The sequence below is a fragment of the Anoplophora glabripennis genome, unplaced genomic scaffold, assembly GCF_000390285.2.
Source record: "Anoplophora glabripennis isolate ALB-LARVAE unplaced genomic scaffold, Agla_2.0 scaffold7, whole genome shotgun sequence".
NCBI classification, from domain to species: domain Eukaryota; kingdom Metazoa; phylum Arthropoda; class Insecta; order Coleoptera; family Cerambycidae; genus Anoplophora; species Anoplophora glabripennis.
In genome coordinates this window covers 1,131,779-1,157,334 of record NW_019419456.1, presented here as the reverse complement: position 1 = coordinate 1,157,334, position 25,556 = coordinate 1,131,779, and the positions used below count along the sequence as shown (strand labels likewise).

The window sequence follows — 25,556 nt, the reverse complement described above, 5'->3', positions numbered from 1 at the left end:
ATGCTGATATTCCTCTTCTTCAAACGCCCGATTTTATCTGTACAACCTTTCACGTAAAGTAGATACGTTGTCGCTAAGTACTCCCGTTTCTCCATGGGCGTATGTGTCTTGATAGCTCGTTCGATATCTCTCGCTGTATAGCCGACTATCCAAAGAAGCATTAGAAATTTACAAACCAGCCCGGAAATCATTCAACCAGCATTTTTTCTGACCAATCACAATTCCAGTTCTTCCGCAAATATGTCTTTATTAAATTGTCGAATATGTTTTTACACAACTCTATACAATAAGTCTCATAATTAAATCCTTTACTGTTAACAACAACAATAAAATTTAAGTTCCTGAAATTTAGTTTAACCCAATACAAATTCCATTTTTATTTAAACTTCAGGTCTAAATTAGCGGAGCGAAAAGCAACGAAACACAGCCATCCTCTCAAGCGCCCCAAAGAGCTGCCGGAGATGCAGCTATTTGGCGGGTTTTCGTCTGCATTCGAGGCAAACCCGATCGAGCTTCGGCCTGTTCCACCGTTCACGTCCACAAGTGAAGATTTCAGTGTTCCAATGGTGTTGATCACATCCGATGATTTCTGAGAGCCGCGTGATTACCGCTGTCTTAGTAAAGTTTGGGTTTGGGTTGGGCAATGTTTATATTAAAATAAAAACATGAATTTAGTTGCCTATTTCTGTTATAATTTCGGTGGTTCTGAAGCCCTACAGTACTAATGAAGGAACCGCCCCAGTCCTGCACACAGTACGATCCTCTCGTCATCCAGTTAATGGGTTTCTCTTTAAATGCGACTCGCCAAAAGAGAATCCGAAACCTATGAAAGCTGTTGCAAATGAGTCTATAAAATCGACTTGGTCATAAAGCTATTATTGCTGGAGGTTAAAAAAAATATATAAATATGAAAGGAAAAAAGGTAAAAATAAGATTGTTTGGAGATAAAAGAGAAAAACCATTGTACTGATATACTGCAGTCTTTAGATGTAGTTTTACAACCGAGTCAATTTTCTCACTAAGAGTGTTTCTGGTATATCAGGAACTTTGTTAAAAACTGACCAGTTTACCTCGCTTCAGCATACTTGCCCATTTCTTCGAGAGACGTCATCTTTCCTTTTACCTGCCTCGGGCTTCCGCCACAGCGTCGGTCGTTTATTAAAAGCCAATTATTCGCATAAAAACTCGGATTAACACGGCGCACAAAGCTCCTTTATGCCGACGTTTGGAGAGTGGGCTGCGAAAGGGAAAATTGAATTAATCATCCGTAGCCCGTCCGCCTCGACGTTGCCCGTCGTCTTCCTTAATTTTGATAAATTCGAAACGGGAGAGGGCGCCCCTGTTCGGACGCGTCCCTCACGTTAGAACGCTCAGCCGGCTACACGTACATTCAGAAGCAAGAACTCTTGTTATCGTGGTTTATGGTTTACATCAGTCTTGCAAGTCTTTAAAACGGCTTATGTATATAGCATAAAGGCCTATGTATATAGCATAATGGATATTACATATTTTTGTTTATGGCGAAGTACGACAAAATGTGTTAACAGCATCTCGCTTGTTTCCAGAAAGTTTTCCAAGTTACAAATCATGAAATAGATAGATATCACAGGAGTCTACATCATATTGAAGCAATAGAAGAATATATTATAGACTGTGAAAAAATAACAGGCAAATTGTTCGACAAATTATCCGTTACGGGTTAGATTTTGCAAATGGTTGATATAACAAAATGCTTAACAGATTTACACCTGATGAAGCTAAATGAGATAAATAAATATTGTTCATATCACAACGTACGTTTCTAGGAACTTGAAATAGCTTAATAGCTAATTTTCATTTCGTAAAATACATACTTCAAACGGTCCAACGATTTACAAATGCATATGTGACGTCACACCACTCGACTTGCTTGACCCCACGCTTAATAGTTACTGTCTCCATATAATTATTTGTGGTAGTTTTAGTTTTTTCCTTGTTTACCGGTATTTTCGCACCTGTGAAAGTGATTAAATATTTTATTAAAGACACCTATACACCAATAGTATTATAGTCAAGGGTTATTTATGTGAAACTATTTTTGCTTAACTAGAAACTGCACTGAAAAAAACATTCAAGAAAAAAATACGCATGACAACACTTTGTTTCTGTCTGCTTCTCCAGCTAGAGGTATCATAGATCTATATGGGACCCAGCCGCTAACGAGTGGTATGACGTCACAACATGGCTTCCGTGCGTTTTCCCGCGCTCCCTGTTCATTAATTAAACTATTTTTTTTGGCATCTCGAATTTTCAACTAAATGTTTTAGATTATCTTAATGAAATACAAGTGGATTGGACAAGGAAGACCAGCGGTATGGTCACCGCGGTCTCCTGTTTTAAATCCTCTCGATATTTTTTTATGCAGATAGTTAAAAGAATGAAGTGTATAGTACCGAAGTGGATGATTTACTTGAACATATTACAGTACTATCAATAAATTTACGAGTGCAGGATGAGCGAGACTAAGGAGGATTTGTATTGGTATGTCAAAACTGATCAGACTTGGCCAAATATATTTACGAGTCAGTTAACAAAATTTTGAACAGTTGTAATATCATGCAAGTACAATTTTTTTCTTGATTAAAATACTAATTAGCATTTACTGATTAGTGATTACATTTAACAAGCACTTAGGAATTAATAACAATAATAAAAATCATAATTGAATACGCTAAAATAAAGCAGTTGAGAGAAAATTTCACTTATATACAGGGTGACTCACAACTTATTCAAAAAAATTCGGGAATAGATGCGTCATGAAAAATTTTCGAGAAAAAAATTATTGAAGTTGTAGTATTTTTAACCCGTACATCACTGGACTACTATAGTCTCTAGCGTTATTAGCGTTATGCGCTGTGCGCAATGCACTCTCTCTCTCTCTCTCTCCGCGTGGCCTCAGGCGATTCCGAATACCGAAATCCGATTTTAGTGTTAACGTTTAGCGATAGTGTTTACATTAGTTTTTCAAGTGTCAAAAATGGCTTACGTGTATAGCAACTCGAGTTGATGGATATCGTTTTAATTTATGACGAAGCAAGACAACATTTGTATTATGGTGAAGCATTTGCGTTATGGTGAAGCAAGACAACATTTGTGTTAGTTCGTAGAAACTGGGTAAGACCGGCTCAAATGTGTTTACACGTGGGTGGATAAAACTTTGAACAGTTGTAACATCAGGTATGTCAAATTAATTTTATTAATTAATAATAACACTAACAGTTTGCCGATATAAAATAGTTATAAAATTTTATTATGTATTTTCTTGGGAAAGAAATTCTTTAAATTTTTTGACCGTTAATTTTTATTGCACTTTGCCGACCGCATGCTTTGCCTTGCGTAAGATCAGGTTTTACAGTGGACCAGTTTCCATTGTCGTGCAGAAGTGTACTTTTAAATCATTTTCAAACAGCCATTTTTGATTTTTTTTACAAAATTGTATTTGTACGAGTCCTCTGTACGATTAAATTTTTTTTGCGTAGACGCAACGCCTTGTCGTTGTTCATTGTAAACGAATCATTAATAATGGTAACGCCAAGATTTAGAGATTTAGTTGACAGTGCAATGTTTGGCTGCCTAAGCTCGGTGGTCACGTGGCTTGTAAACATTTATGAAGGCTTTGCACATGTCAATGCCTGCATTGCGCCAAGTCAGGTATTACAGTCGACCAAATTCCAGTGGCGTGTCGAGAAATACTTTTAAATAATTTTGAATGTGTCCATTTCTTATTTATTTTTTACAGTATTTGGATGGACCCAATGGACATCTCATAATTGTTTTTTAAAATGTTGTGACTAATTAATTAGTTTTACCCCTCAAACAACATAACTAAGTCCATGGGCATTCGATTGTTTCTTCAGAAATACCCTACACATTAGTGATGTAACGAATATCCGCATTCGTATTCGCGAATATTCGTTTGATTTATAATATTCGCATTCGCATTCGCAAATATCTTTGATATTTTGCGAATATGAACGTGAAAGAAAAATACAGAATGTGAAAACAATATCAGGTAAATTAAACAAAAAAAATAAGAAATAACTAACAACAGTCTAACCTCACAATTCACAAACTCATCTGAGCCGATAGCGAAAACAAAACAAAATTTCAATCATACAAAAACACCGTTCTACCAACTTAACAACGCTAATTTCTTTAGTCTCTAGCGCCGCTGTCACCGGAAATATTATGTGCGTCGCGCGCGGCATATTTTGAATCATAGATAAAAGGCGCTAGATTTAAAAACTGAATATTCGCATTCGCATTCGCGAATGTCAACAACAGATGTTCGCATTCGCGTTCGCGAATGCTTAAAAACTGGCATTCGTTACATCACTACTACACATTAACGTCCACTTTACTTTCGGTTCATTAAAACACATTGGACAAATACGTCGCCAGATCCGCACCCAATCGATTCGCCATAAATCCATCATCACAACCCGACAAAAACATCCGTTCTCAATCGCAATCCCCCATCAGGTACTGCATAAATCTCGCGGACGTCACGATCAAAATTTCCACCTCGAAATTATCATCCCCCGGTAAGGGACGGGGTTCGAATCGGCACCCACCTGACATACGGACGTATGCAAATAGGGGCTCTTACTTACCTCAGAGGGGGCGCCCTACATGTATTCTAATAAGCCCTGCGTACACCTCGTCGACCTGTCCCTTTGCCCGCGGAACAAATTTATAGGGCGCCCGGCAATGTACGAGATTAGGCGGCAAGTGGGACTTTGATATACGGCGCTATCTGAATCGGGGCGGCCCCTTTGTGACTTCCGCTACACTGAGAGAAGTGATGTTCCGTTTACATAAAAAAAAGGAAAATCGGGACGCAGTCTGCGGGCGACTCTATAGGAGATAATGAGCCAGAGAAGTGGTAAAAATTATAGCTAATTTCTCTGTAGTCTTATTATTTTCTTAACAGTAATAACAACAATAAAAAAAATCTGTGACAATAAATGAATGAATTCACGTCGATGACTTACATGTTAATCTTTTACTGATCAATGTCGTTCCATGTTTCCAGTGTCGTTAAGTCTACAAATTGTCATTGATTTGTTTAGTGACTTATAACTGTTACAATAAACTGGTGGACTTTAATGTAACTATATGTCTCAATTAACAACCGAGGTCATCCCAAATGATGCAGTATACAGGGTGTAAGAAGTATGAGTGCCATAACTTCAACATGAGATTAATATCAGCGAGTATTAATATTGGGGAGTTTCATCACAACGTGATAACAGCGCTAAACAGCAGACTTGTCCTACGGAAAAAATGTAAACAACTATTACTGCGAAACATTTAGTAAATTTCAAGACAATTGTTTTCCAGTTTTTAAATAAATAAAATAAAATGTATTGATTTTTTAGTACAAAAATAGTGTTGTGCTTAAATTTTAGCTCGAATTTTAGTAATTATGAGTCTCTTAAAACAGGAACTTAACTTTTAATCAAATTATGAATTTGAAAAATATGTAATTAAAGTACCCTAAGATTTACGTCGTCCAAGAAATCACACGTATTAAAAATAATTTAAGGACTTAACAAAAAGCAAAATTCAATTTTCAAACGCACAAGTACAAAACAAACAACAACATATGCTTAAAATGTCCACCACCATTTTCGATGCAAGCACGACATCTTCGAATCCACTCGCTGGAAAACACCTCAAGAAAAGGAAATAGTTTTACGCAAAAACACCCCGACACGTTTCAATTCCAGATACCAACATTAACTGAATTGCGTATTGCTGGACAGCTTAGTACCTCGTGTTAATCGCCGCGTCACATTGCTCGATATGAATTTGATCGAATTTTAAATTTATTACAACGCTAATTATTTTTTAGAATTAAGCATAAAGAAGTTAGAAAAAGTGATAAAAACATTGTATTTTATGGTATTCTAAGCACGCAGTTATGTCAATATTCCTTAATTAATCGAACTTTTGTACATCAAGTTGGAGATTTTTTTCTCGGAAATGGTTCAGGTTAGGACCCTTGTCATATAAGGTTTTTTTTTTATTTTAATATATTGTATCTCGTTTGTTAAAATTAAGATAGTCAAACTTCTAACACCCTATATGCCATATCTCAAACGGCATCGGTACTCAATGCCTACTGGGACATACTAATGAAATTGTTGGAAACAACAATTCTGTTTTCTACGAGTCGTAGTCGTAATAGCAATAACATTAAAGATGTGACGTATACTTTGCATGTTATATCTCACCAACACTCATACATATCCAAACAGGTAAATCGTTCGTAGGTCGTCTCATCTACGGTATATTGATGAGGATTGAAGTTCGAAAACAGTCTGTATGGAAGAATGATTTTAGTTATTTCCTAGATATTGAGGGTGTAATTAAATGCTGTACGGGACATGTAGTCCGCAGAGTAGTTGTTTCTTACTGTATAATTAGCTAATAACAGAGATAATGACCTGAATAAAGAAACAACTTAATTTCTCCCCCATCTTGTTGCTGAAATTTCAGTAACAATGTCTGTTTTGGCGTCGTTATCGAGGAATAAACGTACGGTTTAAAAAAAATGGTCAAAATCAGATCAGCCAATTGTGAGGAAATATTTTTTTAAATAAGGGCCCTTTTTGAGATAAGTTATCTATCTATTTTTTATTTATTCTATATAGGTGTTTATTTCCCAACAAACTGGAACCCAATTACAGGACATACATGTGATTTATGACAAAATAATACGTAACAAACAGTAACAATGCACCAAATACTACAAACCTGTAAGATTACATATAAAAATATGAAACTATAAACTAAAACTACATACTGGGCGATTCAGAACTTATCCAAAAAAATAAAAAAAATTGGATATACAGGGGACTCTTACAGATACAATTTTGCAAAAAAAAAAATGAAAAGTGGAGTTCGAAAATGATTTAAAAATACACTTCTGTACGGCACTGGAAACTGGTCCACTGTAAAACCTGACCTTACATAAGGCGAAGTGTAATTAAAAACGGACAAAAACTTTCGCAAGGAAAGAAATAAATAGAATTTTATAGCACCTATTTTATATCGGCAAATTCAAATGCTTTTGCCGCTATTGTTATTATTAATTCATGAAATTAATTTGTGGTTTTACTTAATAAAATAATTTGACATACCTGTTGTTACAACAACTGTTCAAAATTTTGTCCACCGACATATAAACACATTTGGATCCGTCTTACACAGTTTCTACGAACTAACACAGATGTTGTCTTGCTTCACCATAACATAAAAAGATACACATAAGCCATTTTTGACACTATCTACTAAAAAACTATTGTAAATACTATCGCAACGACGTTAATGCCAATTGTAAAATCGGATTTCAGTATTCGAAGTTGCTGGGGAAACATGGCTCTCCACGCGTAAAGCACAGAATGCGAAAGACTCTAGAGACTACAGATGTCCAGCGATGTAATGGTGGAAAGTACTACATTTTCAATAATTTTTTTTCTCGAAAACTATAAAGATTTTAGAAATTTTTTTTTTACCATATTGACTCCATTTTTCATGCCGCATCTACATATTCCCAAATTTTTTTGGATAAGTTGTTAATCACCCTGTATAGATAAAAACAGTGAGCTCGATATTATATTGATCAATAGCAACACAAAAACCTCGACATGTCTCTTTGAATATCTGGAAATATGAAATATTAATGCATGCAAAAAAAATCAACAGTCAAGTTCATTATGTTGAATTTAATAAACCAGATTTGAACAAGAACTATACGTTTTATAATTAAGGCACATTGAAAATTCTTAATTAACACTTCATGATCAAGTCGTCTTGCAAGATATTAAACCGTGTATACCTTCAGTAGTTCCATCATTATATCTATAAAATGGGATCCGATTTAGTCGAAAAATATCCTGTTTTAGATTTAACGTAAGAGTAATCAGGGATTTTTAAACTTTGCTCGTTGCGGTGCTCACAATTTCTAATTAAAAACCTAACATCTTTAAAGATGCCGACGCAACTAAATTGATACGTGTGTTAAATCACCGCTAGCCGTGGAAGGTTATACCCAAATCTTTATTACTATCACATCGAGATAATGTTAACGAAATTAATTTATATTCAAATTCTACGGGCCGTTTCTTCAAAGTATTTACTATAACTTATTCATATTACACCAAGTCCCAATTTTTTTAAGCTGATATTGTGTAGGTAAGTACACAATCATGTTTAATTCATATGCGAACAAAATGCATTTGTACTCGATAATATCGTCTATAAACAATAAAGATAACAAAGTGTCTAAATTGGATCCTTGGGAAATGCCAGAAGTTAAGAACAATATTTATGAGTTGCAAACATTAGGTATATGATTTAAAGAATTGTATTAAGGGAATCACTAAAATCATATTTAGGTAATTTCGCTAGGGTTCTTCCTTGATATATACGGTCAAAAGTTTTACAAAATCTATGTAAATTATGTCAACATAACCTTGACAATCTATTACTTAAATTACTTACTTACTAAAACGAGAATATAATCAAATTGCTAACTGTAGAACAAAAAAAAAATAGAAGCAAGCAGTGTAACTAATTGTTTATCTTTCCAAAACTTAAGTTTGGTATGCAATATGGAATTAATACTTCAAACTCATTTAAATTGGGACTTACATCTAAGTAAGTATAGTCTTTCCGAAGTCAATTGAACATGCATAAAAACGCCTAGCAATAAAATTTAATTAGTTTCATAGGGCTCCCTAAAAAAGTTTTCTGCTAAAGGTAAAAAATCATAATAATTTGTATACCTATAATGTGTAGAAAATTTCTATTATATGTTCATTTGGCCAACAACATATTTTAATTATTTATGTCCTCAAACAATGTTAATGTATTGATGGTAAATTTCGTTTTGTTCCGTTTCAACAGGTCTCCAAATTGCCATTTGTATAATAATATTAGTAAACAAAATATTCCTCTTATTTCTCCATTTCCCAATTGTAATATGAATGATTAATAGAAGATGCATATAATAAGTTAAAATTATCTGAATCACACCAAACTCCGCATTGCTGCACTGCACTGCTAGGCCATTTGTTGACAACTGAATTTATAGCCAGGTTGCCCAGTGCGGCTGTGTTTGTGCCACATTTGCCTGCGCGCTCATTCTTCAAGCGGGCGACCAGAGCTGTATATGGGTATGAATAAATAAATATGGGAACAAATTTTTCAAATATTTCAATGACAAGTTGCTGCGTCAGCGACCGAACTTGTTACATACTGCCAACCTCTTGGTTCTTCAATTGAGATCGGAGACCAACTGGGGGTTCAGAACAGCAAAAAAATATTGAAAAGAGGTCCGCGATAAATGAAAGGTTAAGAACCGACGATCTAGGTAATTAAATATATTAACCTTATGAAACATGAAAAGGAAATGTTAAATTTGTAAAGTGCAGTCAGTTTAACTGGACTTGCAAAATTCATTTGAAAAACATTGAATACGTGGGCTCCTCATAGCTCGTCCCTAAACCTGGAAAGTGTTTACAACGGTGGTCATGGTTACTGTCGCGCAGCAGTGAAAGTATTGTTTCTGGTGTGTTTTTAAAAATATTGCAAAAGTTTAAATTAGATTTTAAAGACAAACTAACGACACTTGCAACGCTATCTATTGAAATATCAATGGTGCGAGAAATACCAAACTTTAATGAAAAAGTAATTGAAAAGTTTATTTCAGACAAATGCAGAAGAATTGACTTTCACTCATTCTTTTGTAGCAGCATCAAAAATACTTGGTTTACCTAACTACTTAATCATAGACTGTAGACCGAATTGTGTTTTTGTAGTTGTTTTTTACATATTTTAAACTATAAAAATGTAGCAATTGTAATGTTTAGAAATATCGACTAACGCATAAATTATTAAAATGATTAATAATTCAAATAACTAATAGGTACTGAGATAGATGAAGAAAATCAAATTATAATACCGCTGACGTATTCCCGTTTCAGTAATACTGCAAAGCCATTAGATCACTCAAGGTTAAAGTTTGCCTTCTCTAACGATCCTGACACGAGCCAACTTTTACACAGGAATATTTGACGTTTTCTGTCAACTTTATGGAAATATAAGATGTCATCTAGTATCTCCCGTCTCGACTTAAGTTTTACAGAAACCCCGCAGAACATATAGTATAGTCTTTCCTATATCAATTGAAGAACCAAGAGGTTGACAGTATGTACCAAATTCGGTCGCTGACGCAGCAACTCGGTATTGAAATATTTGAAAAACTTGTTCCCATATTTATTTAGCCATACCCATACACAGGTCTGGTTGAACTAAACGTGGTGGTAGAAATGTATACGCCCAGTTGAAGAATTCGAGCGCGGGCAAACGAAATACAAACACAACTGCATTGGTCTACTGGACAATAAATCTCAGCTGTTGACAAGTGGTTGACATATTGCCCAGCAGGTGCAGTGCAGCAATGCGGAATTTGGTGTGATTCAGGTAAGTTTAATTTATTATAGGCACCTTCTATTAATAATTGATATTACAATTGCGAAAGGGAAAAATAATATTATTATTTTTGAAACAGAACAAAACGAAATTTACCATCAATATAATATAATTGTTTGAGGACAAATAATTAAAATACGTTGTTGGCCAAACGAACATATAATAGAAATTTTCCACACATTATATACAAATTATTATAAAACTTTTTTAGGGACGCCTATGAAAGTCATTAAATTTTATTGCCAGGCGTTTTTTACATGTTCAACTGACTTCGGAAAGACTATAATAACTATGCATTTATACAAAGAAACGCCTCAACACTCGGTTGATCCAGGTCCAAATACTCCATCCCTACACATTTCCACCTAGATACACTACTTAAGACACCGATAAATTTAATTGCCGAATAATACTCGGTCCATTACGGGACAGGTGCCTATTCGAGACCTCGATAAATAACGCGTTCTTCTTTAAAACCGAGTGGATGAGGCCGACAGTGATTGACCGGCTTCTCATCGCCACCTTATTGGTACGAATTAGTTCCGTGAACGACGCGACCACCTGGCCAGTGCAGCGTTATTAATAAATCGTAAGAGGTATTCCCTCAAGAAACATCTGTAGTCCCACGGTTAGATCACTTCTAAACAGATTATGACGTTTACTTCAAGGTCGGAGACGCGTCTAAATGTTAATCCGAGTTGTCCAGTTCGATGTTGTTCGAGAAAATCCAACAGGCTCATTTTAATTTATATTCGGAAAATATAGATCATAATTAGTTGTTGAGCAAAAAATCTGAATTTGTTTCAACAATTTCTCCCTTAAAATGAATTAATGCAAAAGGAGCACGAGAAAACGCACGGAAGCCATGTTGTGACGTCATACCACTCGTTAAGGGCTAGCCCACATGGCTGAGCGTCACGTACATTATATGATTAATTGATTAAGTAATATTCAAAACGTTTTTCATACACAAAACTATTACATACTTATTGCTTACAATAATACTGTTTTAAAACACACGACCAAAACAAATAAAGAGTGTTCCAAAAGTAACGCACGATTACAAAAAAGAACGGACCAATCACCCCACCAGCTTAAAATCCACACCACATGTCACTCATTGACCAGAGGATTGATCTCTGCTCCAAATTCAACAGTTTTGCTTACCTTCTATTGAAAATTCCACGTAATTTTCGCACACTCTCAGCTACACACTCTTTGTACTTGTAATGAATGAATAAGTGATTTTATCTTATAGTTTCCATATTTGAGAGAAAGAGCACTCTTATGTAAAAATATAATTTTACAAATGAACGGATTTATCTCCTTCTTGCACTACTCTTCAGTTGTGCAAGATATAGTGCGATTTTTGATTGGGCAAAAGTAGTTTAATAAAAATAACCCTTAACTGATCCTTTTAGCGCAAAGGTTTCTTTAATCAACTTTTAATGCTTTTCACAGACGAAAAAACACCAATAAACAGGAAAAAACTAAAACTATGCCAGAAATAATGTGAGACAACAGATAACAACGTATAAAGCGGTCGGGCTGAGCCAGTCGAGTGATGTGACGTCACAGCAGGGGCCGTTTCAAATCTTTTACGAATTAGAAATTATTAAAGCTATCGACCTGATTTTTCCAGGATATATTTAGGGTGTCAAGAGCTTAAGGAAAATGTGAAATTAAGTTATAAACTAAACATTATCCGAAATGATGAAACATTTTGTCTGTCTTTATTACCAGGCTTAGGAAATTTCGTACGCCACTGGCTTTTACGTTCGGCCCGAGAACGATTTGTCGGCCGCCGCCGGAAGCCAAATTGTTCCGGCCCGGAAACCGACGGGCTAAACAGCGAAACTTTTTTTTTATTGCGACGCAAACCGGCGATTGACTCGTTCGGCGTCTCGACGGTCTTTTTGCCTTGTCGTGTCAAGTGGGCGGTGGACGGAGGGACCGACGTCGTAATTGGAGACGCCATTCGGCGAGGAATAAAAACTTTACGGCCAGTTTGGGGTTAAATCTAGATTACCGAGTGTCGCAAGTCGGGGGACAAACCGCGACCAAAATTTGTACACAGGATATCCCGTCCGCTTTCAAAGTATATCTATGGATATAAAAGGACATCTAGGGATATTTCGGGAAACCTGTGGACATTCCAGGATATATGTGGACATCGTGGGATATCTGTGACTATCCAGTATCCACGTATCAATAGCGGTTTACCACTCGTCACAAATAGATACATGGTACCTACATACAAGAAAAATAATGATGCAGATGCAATAAATGATTGTGGCTAAATCAAAATTTTGATCCTAGTGAAGTTAAATCTGATACAAAATTTTTCCAGTTGACAAAAATTTTGAACTATTCTTTATTTCACCAGAAAAAAAAGATTCATGTTTCAAAATGGATACCAATATCTTCTTTCAATTGATTATTAGTCTGCAAAATGTCAGACGGAGCCAAACCCCGACTAATAGTTAGTAGTCCGACAGAGGAGTAACAAGGGCGGAGTATGGATTGGACGTCGACTATTTCGGGATTGGTGGGTGAGCCCATTGCATGTGGATAGATCCCAGTGATGTTCCAAAGTGTATTTTTAGAGAAAAGTTATGGTCTACATTCAAAAATATCAAATAATTTTGAGAAATTTACAATCCACGGATTTTTTGTTCGGGAATCAACAGATTTTGAACCCCTTTGATAAAACCTTACTCATGCCTAGTTTATCATGAAGAATTATTTAAACAATTAGTTCAGATATTTGTATTATTAACAATAGTAAACATTTTCAAGTCACGACATTCGAGAATCAATATTGCCATTTCCTTGCAAATGTCAGGATTGGTTGGGCTGAATGCCACTTATTCGTTCATCGTCAGAGGGTTCAGGACCTCACCGAAATCGCCTTGACCAACATTTTACTTTAGAATCAGACGCAGCTTCGTCGCCATATACCTTCAGTCTATGTCTATTATGTTCCTTAGTTAAATATTTGATGACACTGCTTTCTCTAATAGCATCAATTCTAGCATCAATTTTTATCGAAAATACATTCTTTCGCACATTTAAATAGTTAATAAGAATTATTGATGCCACAATAAGCACTCACCTGACGTATTCCATCGAAAGGCTTATACAGTCCTTGGGGTTGAAGATGGTCCTCTCAGTGTCCTCCCCCCTCTCCTCCGGAGACACCCTGACGGCTATTTGGGGATACTGTTGGTAGAACAGCTTCCGCCTGGTCATCTCTTTCAGGAACAACTCGGGCACCAACTTGTAAACGATGTCTTGAAGGGTCTTGTCCAATCTGAAAACAACAGAATGTTGGCATAGGACAGAGGCTAGGGACATTCTGAAGAAGATATATATGTATTCCACTAAGAATTAGGGGCAAGAATGATAACAGTATAGAGGGGATGACTTAGTGAACACCAAAGGCTGACCAAAACAAAGGCCATCGTTCATTTTAATCAGTAAAAAGATTATTCTAGCACTGCTCACGTAAATATCAACAAGTCCAATTTATTTAATGATCTGGAGCTGCGGTAATAGTAAATTGTTCTATTTTAAGGTAGGTAATGAATAAGCAATAAATGCTGAGCTTGTTGCTTTGAAAGCGTTTTATGTCAGATAATTTGTATGACTATTTACCAAATTTTAATTGTATTTCAGTGATATTTTCATCTAAATTGCTACAAGTGTCGAAATTACACTTTGGATCTATGTAACCTCCATTTCGAACGAACCTAAAAGTTATTTAACAAACAAACACTTCAGACCGATCGAGAGCATGTACAAAGAGAAAAATCGCAACGTTTCGACGTGTCCGAATTCCCCCCTAGCCCTTCTATTGTCTCCTGGAGATCCGCCACGTGGGGCCCACGCTGCTCGACCGCCCCCGCCACCCCGCGGCACGCGCCGTCGTCTTCTGGGCATGCTCGCTCCTCTGGCTCGTCAATAACGTTTCCGTCGAATAGAGGAGGAAGTCGATGATGTCGTTCATAGCTGGCCTCGTGCCGGCGTTTTTTTTTTTTTTTGGATCGTAAGCATGTGGTTAGTAGATATGGGTGTTGGAGATAATGTAATGATAATGATCGAAACGCTAACATAATAGCCAGGATTTTTGTCGTTTGTGAAGTATAGACGTAAATTTATCGTCCACAAGATAATGAATGCGGTTTTTCCAATAAAGAATAAAAACAATCATTACGGGAGACAGTGTTACCCATTCCAGATAACAAAACCATATTGGATGGAACCTGTTATGAAGAAATTTAATTACCATTTTTGTTTGTCACGAAATGCTTTGATAAACAATGATTTTATATTTTTAAATTCAAATCTTAGCTATGCGAAAGCCTAACCTTTAAATCAAAAGTGGCAAGCTGTCTTCTGTCTGAAATACCATTATTTTTAACATTTGATAAAGACTGAGGGCATCAACTATGCAAGACTGTGTAGCATTGGCAGGTTTTGGGGAATCCCTTTATTGAATTTGAAAAAATTGCTGACTTCGGGGCTAATAAGCCTGCAACTGTTACGTTGTCGGCAGATGGTCTCCTTCGCTTAGTTTCCGATCGCTACCGAGGAAATATGAAGCTAAAGGGTCCACTTTATTAGATTATAATTTAGGGTCGAGTGCAGATAACGGTAGAATTTTCGATAGAAAGACGTTACAGCAAATTTCCTTCACTCCACCCCAGTTTTTTTATTGATATTTTTAAAGAAATAACTGGAAGGGTTACTTACATTCACATCAATTTTGACCGTATCTAAAATTATCTTGAAAAAAATAAATGGTATGCACCTTTAGTTTATCTCAAAATCAACCAAATACTACAAATGTTACTACAAATAATCGCAAATAATCTTATAGCCAGAGTTAGATTTCGAGGAACTACAAATGAAATAAGCGCTACTACAAATGGTTTTAGATACCTAGCTCGGATTATAGTAGTAACTATGTTAGATTTCGAGGAACTAACAAACGAAATAAGCGTCACTACAACGTCAGTTGCGTCAGTTTTGGAAGAACTACAAACGAAATAAACACTACTACAAATGATTTGTTCTTTGACAAAACTGAGGCAGCTATAGCTACTGTACAGCGTACAACTATTAACGATTTTACAGCCATAATGTTAAATTTTCGAGGAACTACAAACGAAATAAACACGATTTTAGATACCTAGTTTGGATTACAGACTCTATATTAAATTTTGAAGAACTACAAACGAAATAAACGCTACTCCGAACAACTACAAACCATTTCATAGTCGGAAGTCGAAAAATAATAACTGAAGCAGCTTTAGTTACAGTAATCAGTAGAATCAGAAGCGTTTCTACAACCAGAGCTAGTGGTATACTCTCTACGCTCTACGTCAACTATGAACTATTTAACAGTCAAAGCTTGATATTCTTGATAAATACATTCAACACGTACATAGACATTTTGGTCATAGAGTGACTATAGTGATTGATGGTTATACTGATTATAAGAAAAACATTTAAGCTGCAGAACAACGTCGTCGAACTACAAAAACATCTTCATCTTCTCATGTCATTTTTGATCAATTTATGATAGTTCCAACAAACCAACAATAATTTCTTGCAAATACTCACAACAAGTCTCGCTTCATTTCAATGTTATGTGAAAAATTTGCAACTGCGAACATTGTACTAAAACAAGCTGATAATGACAATGATGTCCTTATAACTGAAACAGCAATAGAACAAATCAATGAAACAAATACAACTATCGTTGTTGGTGAAGATGTCGATTTATTAATACTACTGACTGCACGAACTCCATTTGACAAGATTGTTTATTTTTTGAAATCTGGGAAGGCTCATCAACAATCAAAAATATATTCATCAAAGAGTTTATCTGCTTATCCAAAATGTCAAATCATATCTTATTTTTACATGCAATAACTGGCTGTGATACTATATCAGCAATGTTCAGAAGGGGTAAAACATCAGTATCTAAATTGTTTAAAAAACGTAATGATTTAATTGATTGCGCAGAAGTATTTAAAAAGATTGACTCTTCTATAGAAGTCATCTTCACAACCGGGATTCGCTTTCCACTTACTGTATATGGAGCTCCAAAAAAAATGATTCTATAGACAAGTATAGATATTTAAGTTTTGAAAAAAATACACGAAACAATAAAAGAGTACCAACTATCTTGTCATCCTCCAATATCTGCTCCTGCTTATCAACACTTATATCGATTATACTATCAAATTCAAGTGTGGCTAGGGAATCAACTGAACCCAGAAGACCGGGGTTGGAAATTAATAGATAACATTTTGGAGCCACCAATTCATAGATATCCAGCAAGAGGAAAAAGATGAAGAAAAAAGCGAAGAAGACATTATTGTTGAAGTAGCATTTGTGGATTATCAGATAGATTAAAATTTTCCCGAAATTCACAATAATTTGTTCCAGTTTAATCATAACCAATAGTACCATTTTTTATTGAATATAATATTGTCTTATAAAACTGAATCACAATCGATCGTGAAGTATGCTTACCGGGGAAACCACGTTAAAAAAACGCGCCGAGTACACTACCGCATAGGTGGTGCGGAGATGTGTGCATATCATGTAGAATGCAAGTTCTTCAACTTTTCAAATGGTGATATCTCAGGAATGATGATGTATACCTATCTTGTCTTCCTCCAACATCTGCTTCTGCTTATCAACACATATCGATTATACTATCAAGTTCAAGTGTGGCTAGGGAATCAACTGAACTCATAAGGCTGGGGTTGGAAATTAATAGATAACATTTTGGAGCCAACAATTCATAGATATCAAGCAAGAGGAAGAAGATGAAGAAAAAAGCGAAGAAGACGTTATTGTTGAAGTAGCATTTGAGGATTATCAGTCAGATTAAAATTTTAACAATAATTTGTTCTAGTTTATTCATAACCAACAGTACCATTTATTATTGAATAGAATATTGTCTTATACAAAACTGAATCACAATCGATCGTGAAGTATGCTTACTGGGGAAACCACGTTAAAAAACGCGCCGAGTACACTACTTCATAGGTGGTGCGGAAATGTATGCATATCATGTAGAATGCGACTTCTTCAACTTTTGAAATGGTGATATCTCAGGAATGATGATGTATAACTATCTTGTTTTCCTCCAACATTTGCTTCTGCTTCTCAACACTTATATCGATCATATGTACTATCAAGTTCAAGTGTGGCTAGAGAATCATCTGAACCCAGAAGACTGGGGTTGGAAATTAATAGGTAACATTTTGGAGCCAACAATTCATAGATATCCAGCAAGAGGAAGAAGATGAAGAAGGCGAATAAGACATTATTGTTGAAGTAGCATTTGAGGATTATCAGTCAGATTAAAATTTTCTCGAAATTAATAAAATTTGTTCCAGTTTAATCATAGCCTAACAGTACCATTTTTTATTGAATAGAATATTGTCTTATAAAACTGAATTTCAATCGATCCTGGAGTATGCTTACCGGGGAAACCACGTTAAAAAAACGCGGCGAGTACACTACCTCATAGGTGGTGCGGAAATGTGTGCATATAATGTAGAATGCGACTTCTTCAACTTTTGAAATGAGGATATCTCAGGAATGGTGCATGATATACAATTTTTCTCTGATCTATTTTTATGATGAAAAATGCAAAAACCGATATTTACGATCTTTGACCTTGAATACATTTTTTAGTACGCATGGGATCGGTGGGGACTTTACTTATAATAGTGTACCAAAGACCTACAACAATATTTAGCTCTATGCGAATTATTGTAAATTCAAATATCTATTTTGACCGGATTAATGACGAAAAACGTGGTCTACTACCCTAAATAAAGGACCAAACAATCATCCCAAGCACGTGTATCGTTCGATCGAGCACCTGTTTGGTCCTTCCCGGCGGATGGCAGTCCGAAAAAAGACACCGCGGCGGCGGACACCCGAGGGCTATCCTCCTAATTACAATTAAGGCCGAGATTTACATAACCGCCGTCGCCGGGCCGGTAGAGTTCGGCTCGTCGCCTAGGCCGGCGAATAGAAAACGTGGGAACGCGCCGCGCGCGACCGAGACGTCCGCCAGAGAGAGAAAGACGACGGACGGGCCGATGGAGAAACTTGAATTCCGTCTGGCGTTCCGCCGTTGTTTGGCAAAAGTCACGGCTAGGCGACTTTTCAGCGATGTTTCGAAACGCGCCGCGGTCTACTCGGTGCGTTGCGGTGGGGTAACGGCGCGGCGCGGGGACGGGGTTGGAGGCCGGGGTCCCCCGATTGACGAAATTGTTATCTCCCATCGGGTACTGATCGACTCGTTTGGGTTGTCGCGAGTTTTACCCGACTTTCACCGAGTACGCGGGAATGTATAACATTATAGCCCATTCGCGGTTGTACGACTCCGATTTGACCTTGGCTAGCGCTTGAATTAACAAAAATTCTAAGTAAATCCACAGTTCTTTAATGCGGCTGCCTAACGTCTACAGAATAAAGTTCTAACTCCTTATCAAGAAATAGCAGCTTGAAGATTAATTAATTAATCCACTTAATTATTGTTAATGACATTAATATGATTACGGAATTATGGATAGAGCGGTCATAATGTGTGACATACCGGATCATTCAATGGTGACATGTAATATTAAATTAAAAAGAGACAAATTATCTCCTGTTGTACGAATCTATAGAGATTTCTCTAATTTTTCTTACGACATTTTCTTAGTAGATTTGATGGCAGTAAGGTGGGGTGCTAATACACATTCGATACGTCTAGTGAAATGGTACACTTCTTAAATGTTAATTGCAATATACTACTTGATAAGCATGCACCTTATAAAACATCTAGGTTCACTAATCCTCTAACCCCTTCCTTGGCTAACAAGTAATCTTAAAAAAATAATGAAACTGAAGAACAGGGCTTTTATTCGATATAAACAAAACAGGACTGCACAGGCATGGAAGAATCTAAATTATATATCAAAAACTGATCCCAAAAGTTTTTGGGCTGCACTTAAACATTTAAATTGAAAAAACAGAATTTGTCAATTAGTAATGATGACCCCAATGCTGTAAATGATTTTTTTTATAGATTCTATACCTAATGTACGTGTTTCATTGAATATAGTGAAAATTTTAGATAAGTATGATCATATATGTAGCAATATTGACCAGCTGTTTGAGCTTACTGGGGTCAATGCTGAGAAAGAATTAAGAAAATTGAAATCTAACGCTACAGGTGCAGACGGAATGAACATAAAAACCTTAGACTTATTTTTTTCCACAATTAATCGGGCATTTCACCTTTATTATTAATAGGTGTCTCACTTCAGGAGAATTTCCCGATATTTGGAAAGACATACTTACACGTCCTGTTGCTAAAATCAAAAATCTCACAAACCTGTCTCATTTTAGACCCATCAGTCTATTACCTACACTTTCTAAGGTTTTAGAGAAAATCGTATGTAAGCAACTTAATTTTTATTTTATTGCAAGTCATATTATACCATTGCATCAATCGGGAATTAAGGCTAACCATAGCACAACTACAGCCCTTTTAGATGTCACAGACGATATACTCCGATCAAATGACAAAAATCTTAGTACTTTGCATGATTCTTTCTGAGATTTAAGCAAGGCCTTTGATACGTTGGACCATAATATTCGCTTAAAAAACTTAAATATTTTTGGTCTTGGAGATATTCCCCAATTATTCTTTAAAAATTATTTATGCAACAGGCGTCAAAATGTGCTGTATTGTGATAAATCTTTAGATTTCAGGGTTACAAATAAAAGAGTTCCTCAGGGTAGTGTATTGGGCCCTTTATTATTTTGTCTACACTGCAGATTTTTCTACATAGTTGCAAAATTCACCAGTATGCTGATGATATACAGGTATATTATTCATTTCCATATAGTAATATTAACTGATGAAATAAATTTAGACATGCGGAAATTTTCACGGCTATGTACTGCTCATAAACTTATTTTGAACGAGGCCAAAACAGATCAGTTGCATCAGATATTGCTTTGCCTTAAGAAAATTTGATCATATTGTATTGCATAGTTTATAAAACTGAAACATTTGAATCCCCTGTTTATCTATGCAACAAACTAGTAAAAGGCAGTGAAGTAGACAACCGTTCCACCCGATATCGACATATGTACTTGGTTCCTGAGCTCATAAAATATTTTTTTAATCAGAAATCCCACTTCTGAAAACTTTCTTGCCAACTGAAATCAACGATCGCCTCCAGCTCCACCCCCAATTCGATGAAAATTTTACGCCTCTGGTGACATTCGAGTCGTCCACGGCGCGTCGTCAATATTTAACACATTAATCAATTAGAGGCACTTATTTTAATTATCGAATTAAATGATTAACAGCGCCAAAGGCGGTAGGTAACAGCGGACGCCGACGGAATCAATATCACGACAGCAACTCGACTGTAAAATGAGATTTTACAAGGGCGAGACGAAATTTCACTTTGAACGGCCCGCGAGCGATACAACGCAACTTTTGGGTGCGGAAAATGGCGTCTGCGTCCTTGAAATACTACCGCGCATATCGTTTTTAACAAAAATCCAACGAGGCATCCCGTTAAAATATACGAGAAAATGTGTATACTCAGTATGGACGAAGTTGGACCAATGGCCACAATATGCACCCGATCTTAGCCTCTTGAATATTCTAAAAGTTTCACAAATAAGGAATGTAAATGGAATATCATCAAGGGAGGTACATGTAATAGTGACAAATGCAATTTTAACTTTAAAGAATTAATAATAGTCCAAAAATTAGTTGAAGTGGAATACACACAGAAAATCTTTCCCAAAATGTCGGAACAATAACTTAAATAAGCTGTACTTACTTCAAATTGGGCTTGGCCTTGTTAATGATGACCTCGCAGACGGGGCAGAAACTATTCTCCTGCAGGAACTTGATGATACAGCTTCGACAAACTGAAAAATATAAATTAAAAAAAATTTATTCAAAAATTAATAAAGTGGCCTTAAGAGAGACAGTTGAGGTGAATCTAGTCTGTTCGATCTTAGATAAGTCGAGGTCTAAAGCTTTAAGCTACCTACTAGTTCAAAACTGGCCTCAAGAAAGATCCTTGAGGCACATCGGATGTAAAATTTAAACAATATCGACACCTATTAAAAAAGGAACTTTGGCTTATCTACAGGGTGTCCCGAATTTTAACTACGGAAATTCGGAAACCCATAGGGGAAAATTTGTATTCGAACTTCCACCAGGATCAAATGAAGATATTGAGACAAAATTTTGTGTACACAATGCACATGGAATATTGTATTTGAGTTCTTAATATAGATTATTGTAATTATTAATACAAAGCCTTCATAACGATTACAAGTCACGTGACCACTAATTTTGTTTGAAACTGCAATCGGCGATCGCATTATCTCGAGCGTAGACGTAACAGTTTGTCACTGTTCGTTGTAAACGAATCATTAACATTGCTGCCGCTAAGATCTAGGGATTTTTAGTTGACGATACCAACTGTGGTTGGCTTGGTTGCCTAAGCTCGACGGTCACGTGGCTTGCAATCATTTATGAATGCTCCGTACGATATAGTTCGTATCAGGATATGCTTAGAACATCGCGAACCACCCTTATTTTGGTATTGACGTAAGCGCGACACATAACGATCGCTTCGAGGCCTTCATATACCGAAACGAACTATACCTACAACAGGAAACGCTGTCGCTATCGCCACGTACGGCCTTCCTCCCAGCCACAACGAGTCCCTCTTTACTTACACGAATGCAAACATTCCGATATAGTGGTGGCGTCTACTAGATATCCCTTACACAGATAACAGGTCAGATAAGGGTTTATCTCCCTCAGTTTTATCTTCTCCGGCCTCCTCGCGGGCAACTCCATGTCGACGGTGAAACCTGGAAAAGGGAGGTCAGGAAAAGCGTGTTATCTCACAAAAAAAAAAACATTTTTAACATACTAGTGGTAGTTTTTAGAAAAACTATTTTCGTTTTTGTAAAAACAATTTAATACGACTTGCCAAGTGTCAAAAACTGTATTATCAAAATATACCATCTAAAATACAAGATGAGGAGAACTTTTGCAAGGTACAAAAAAAAAGGAACAAATACAATTATTGGTCATTTTTGTAAGATAGATTTTGATAAGATTTTTAATTTGCGCCAGGTGCGTGGCCAAATAGTATAGGCAAATAATAGCTAAGACTAAAGTGGATAAAAATACACAAATAAGTTTGCATCTGAGTCAGTCCCGTCCGTAAATGCGCACCAGACGCAGTAAGCGAAACACTCCTATCTCAAATCGTCGCGCCTGCGTCTTATTCCTTCTAATCGAATTAGTTCCTTATCAACCTCGCGCAACTCTGACCAAGACAGAAACAGAAACTTATTGTATCGGCCTGAATGTTACTTTTGTAACTTTAATTAACTCCATCACTGTTTGAAATGAAATTTCTAAATAAGAATTAGTAGTACAGATTCAAAAAAGCATTTTTAAAATACCCTACCGTTTATTACATTTTGAAACATCAGTCCCATGTATGCTAATTTTTTTCAGATAAAACATTTAAAAAATCATGATAATTTTAAAACTTTAAGGCCTGGTACTTTGAGTCTCGGTTAAAGCTTGATTAACTGATTAGATTGTACATATCCTGATTTATTTTATAAAATATAATCACAGTTTAATCGCTTGATTAGTTAATTAAGCCTTAATAGAGAGTCAAAGTACCGGGCCTAAATATAATTATTATTTGTTTTAGATTAAAATCATTAACACGGAACTGATGTGATAGTAAATAATGAACAGTAATAAAAATAAAGCGAATTTTATTGTCAAGCCTTTCGTTACCACCAAGAAAATGGGTCTATCTTTTGGTTCAAGATAAAAAAAATACTAATGACATACTCAAGCTCGATTTTCAAGACAAATTCAACTGACAAATCAGATATTTGATATCTTCGCTGCTAGATTGGTTAGGATTAAAGTAAAATTGGCCGACTGGTGATACTAGTTTTTTAGTAGGTCCCATGGTTACTGAGCTGTAAAGCACTTATAATTTTTTTTTAATAAGAACGATAATTGGTTATGGTCTAAAAAGATATATTTTTTTATTTGAACTAGTTGACTAGTATAATAATCTAATTAATAGGCCGCCAAAAATTCCTCACCTTACTTTTATTAGAAGTTCTGTTTTTTCCCCAAAGAAATTTGCAGCAACTAATAAGTATATCAGGAAACAGAAAAGAGACATGTTCCATCAAAATAAAATAATAATTTATAGCATTTCCAGTATTTAATAAAAGTAAATTATTGCCAACTAGTTCCAGTAAAAAAAGTCCTACGCATCTCCCATATTTGTTGAAATAACTATGACATGTCACATCAATGAAAAACAAACATAATTTATTTACACCAGTGCCTGCCAAACTTTTTTACCCAACGGCACCCTGGGCAAGAATTTGTTTCAAGACATTGAATAAAAGTCTCAACGAAGTTAAATATTGTATCAGTATGAATAAAGATGAATAAATTCTTAGTACAATAACAATAATAATAAATATAATATTGTTTTATCAATAACGGAAATATATTTAAAAAGGAATTTATAAAATTGAAGTGGGTAAAAAAATTAACAAAAAAAATGGTTTCTAAATGTTTCTTGAACAATTTGCAAAATAATTCAAACATAAGAAACTTTTTAGTAAAATTTAAAATATCTTAAACAAAACAGGAAATGTAGTCATTTACAGGTATATAAGAATCTCCTTAATATCTACAAATGCTAGGGTCAATGTTTCTCTAGAGTCCATATTTTTATTATCGCTTAGCCTAGATGGACTTAAACTTATGATCAATCAAAGCCTATTCCCCCAACAAATAATTTTACTCATGTTTTTAACTTTTATGCGGCACACCGTTTGACAGACACTGATCTGGATCATCGCACTCTCCCCATTAAAAAATATGTATATTTGTTTCGTATTCATCATCGTAATAACAAAATTTACTAAAAAACTATCATTAATTGATTTGTGGTCTCCCAAGTTTCGACCGGATTTCAAATTTTCGCCCTTCTTTCCAATCGGAACCACGAAGTTGTCTCTAACCGCTTACGCAGGGCCAATCCCAGTCAAAGTGAAGAGGTATTGCATGAAAAGGCGCGTAGAGGAAAATAATTCAATTCCAAAATAGACGACACCGCCAGAGGCCGATGTTTTAGTCAGAGCAGCTGCAATATAAAATTCACTTCAGTGCGAACTGAAGAATCACAAAATAACTGTAAGAGACTATGCCAAGAATACAAGTCGATCATCAGTTGCAGTTGGCGATATTCCAAAGATGGGTAAAATTCAGAGAGGCCAATTGTCCAGACCTCTGCGGACTCATCATGGGGCGAGATCGAACGTCGACCCTGATGCTCTTCAGTTCAATAACCAGCATCGGCTCCTGGCCTGCACATATTGTACATTCCAAATTGTATACATTGTTTTATATACCAATACTACATAAACATATTTATTGTGAATTAAAACAAAAATTTCAATAAATATACAAATTTACAAAAATTTAATTCGACAAATTTTCATGAACTCAAAACTCCCATTGCCTCATAGTACACTACCACCTAGGCTTTGTCCACCCGAGGTCCACCCTTAGGGATACACAAATCCTAAAGCTGAAATATACAACTCCTAAAACTCCACGGAGACAAATAATCAAATCAAGCTCTTAAAGTAGCAGTAAATGACAGTGATATAGACATCAGAGTGTCGCCAAAAGCAGTAGTGCAACGATGCTCAGTTGAAACCCTCCAGAAATCCGTGCCATCCCGAGGTGCACCAGAGTAGAAGAAGGCAACAAAAAAAATTTGATCGATTCCCATATTTTCCGAAATATACATCGCTACCGATGGAAGACAATCGTGCACATCCCCAAGCATTCCTTGACGTCGGCGGGATGAGGGAAGCGT

The 25,556-nt window shown here is 35.9% G+C and overlaps 1 protein-coding gene across 1 annotated transcript in view; it reads right to left on the bottom strand.

Moving 5' to 3' along the window:
- LOC108910657 (polycomb group protein Psc-like) overlaps nt 1-25,556 on the bottom strand; it is a 117,596-nt gene that overhangs the window by 39,033 nt on the left and 53,007 nt on the right. Inside the window, exons 2-4 of the mRNA XM_018715348.1 lie at nt 22,345-22,482; nt 21,432-21,522; nt 13,658-13,855 (exon numbers count right to left, since the gene is read on the bottom strand). Coding sequence (XP_018570864.1) covers nt 13,658-13,855; nt 21,432-21,522; nt 22,345-22,468 — 413 coding nt within the window. The 5' untranslated portion in view covers nt 22,469-22,482. The remainder of the gene's footprint in view (nt 1-13,657; nt 13,856-21,431; nt 21,523-22,344; nt 22,483-25,556) is intronic.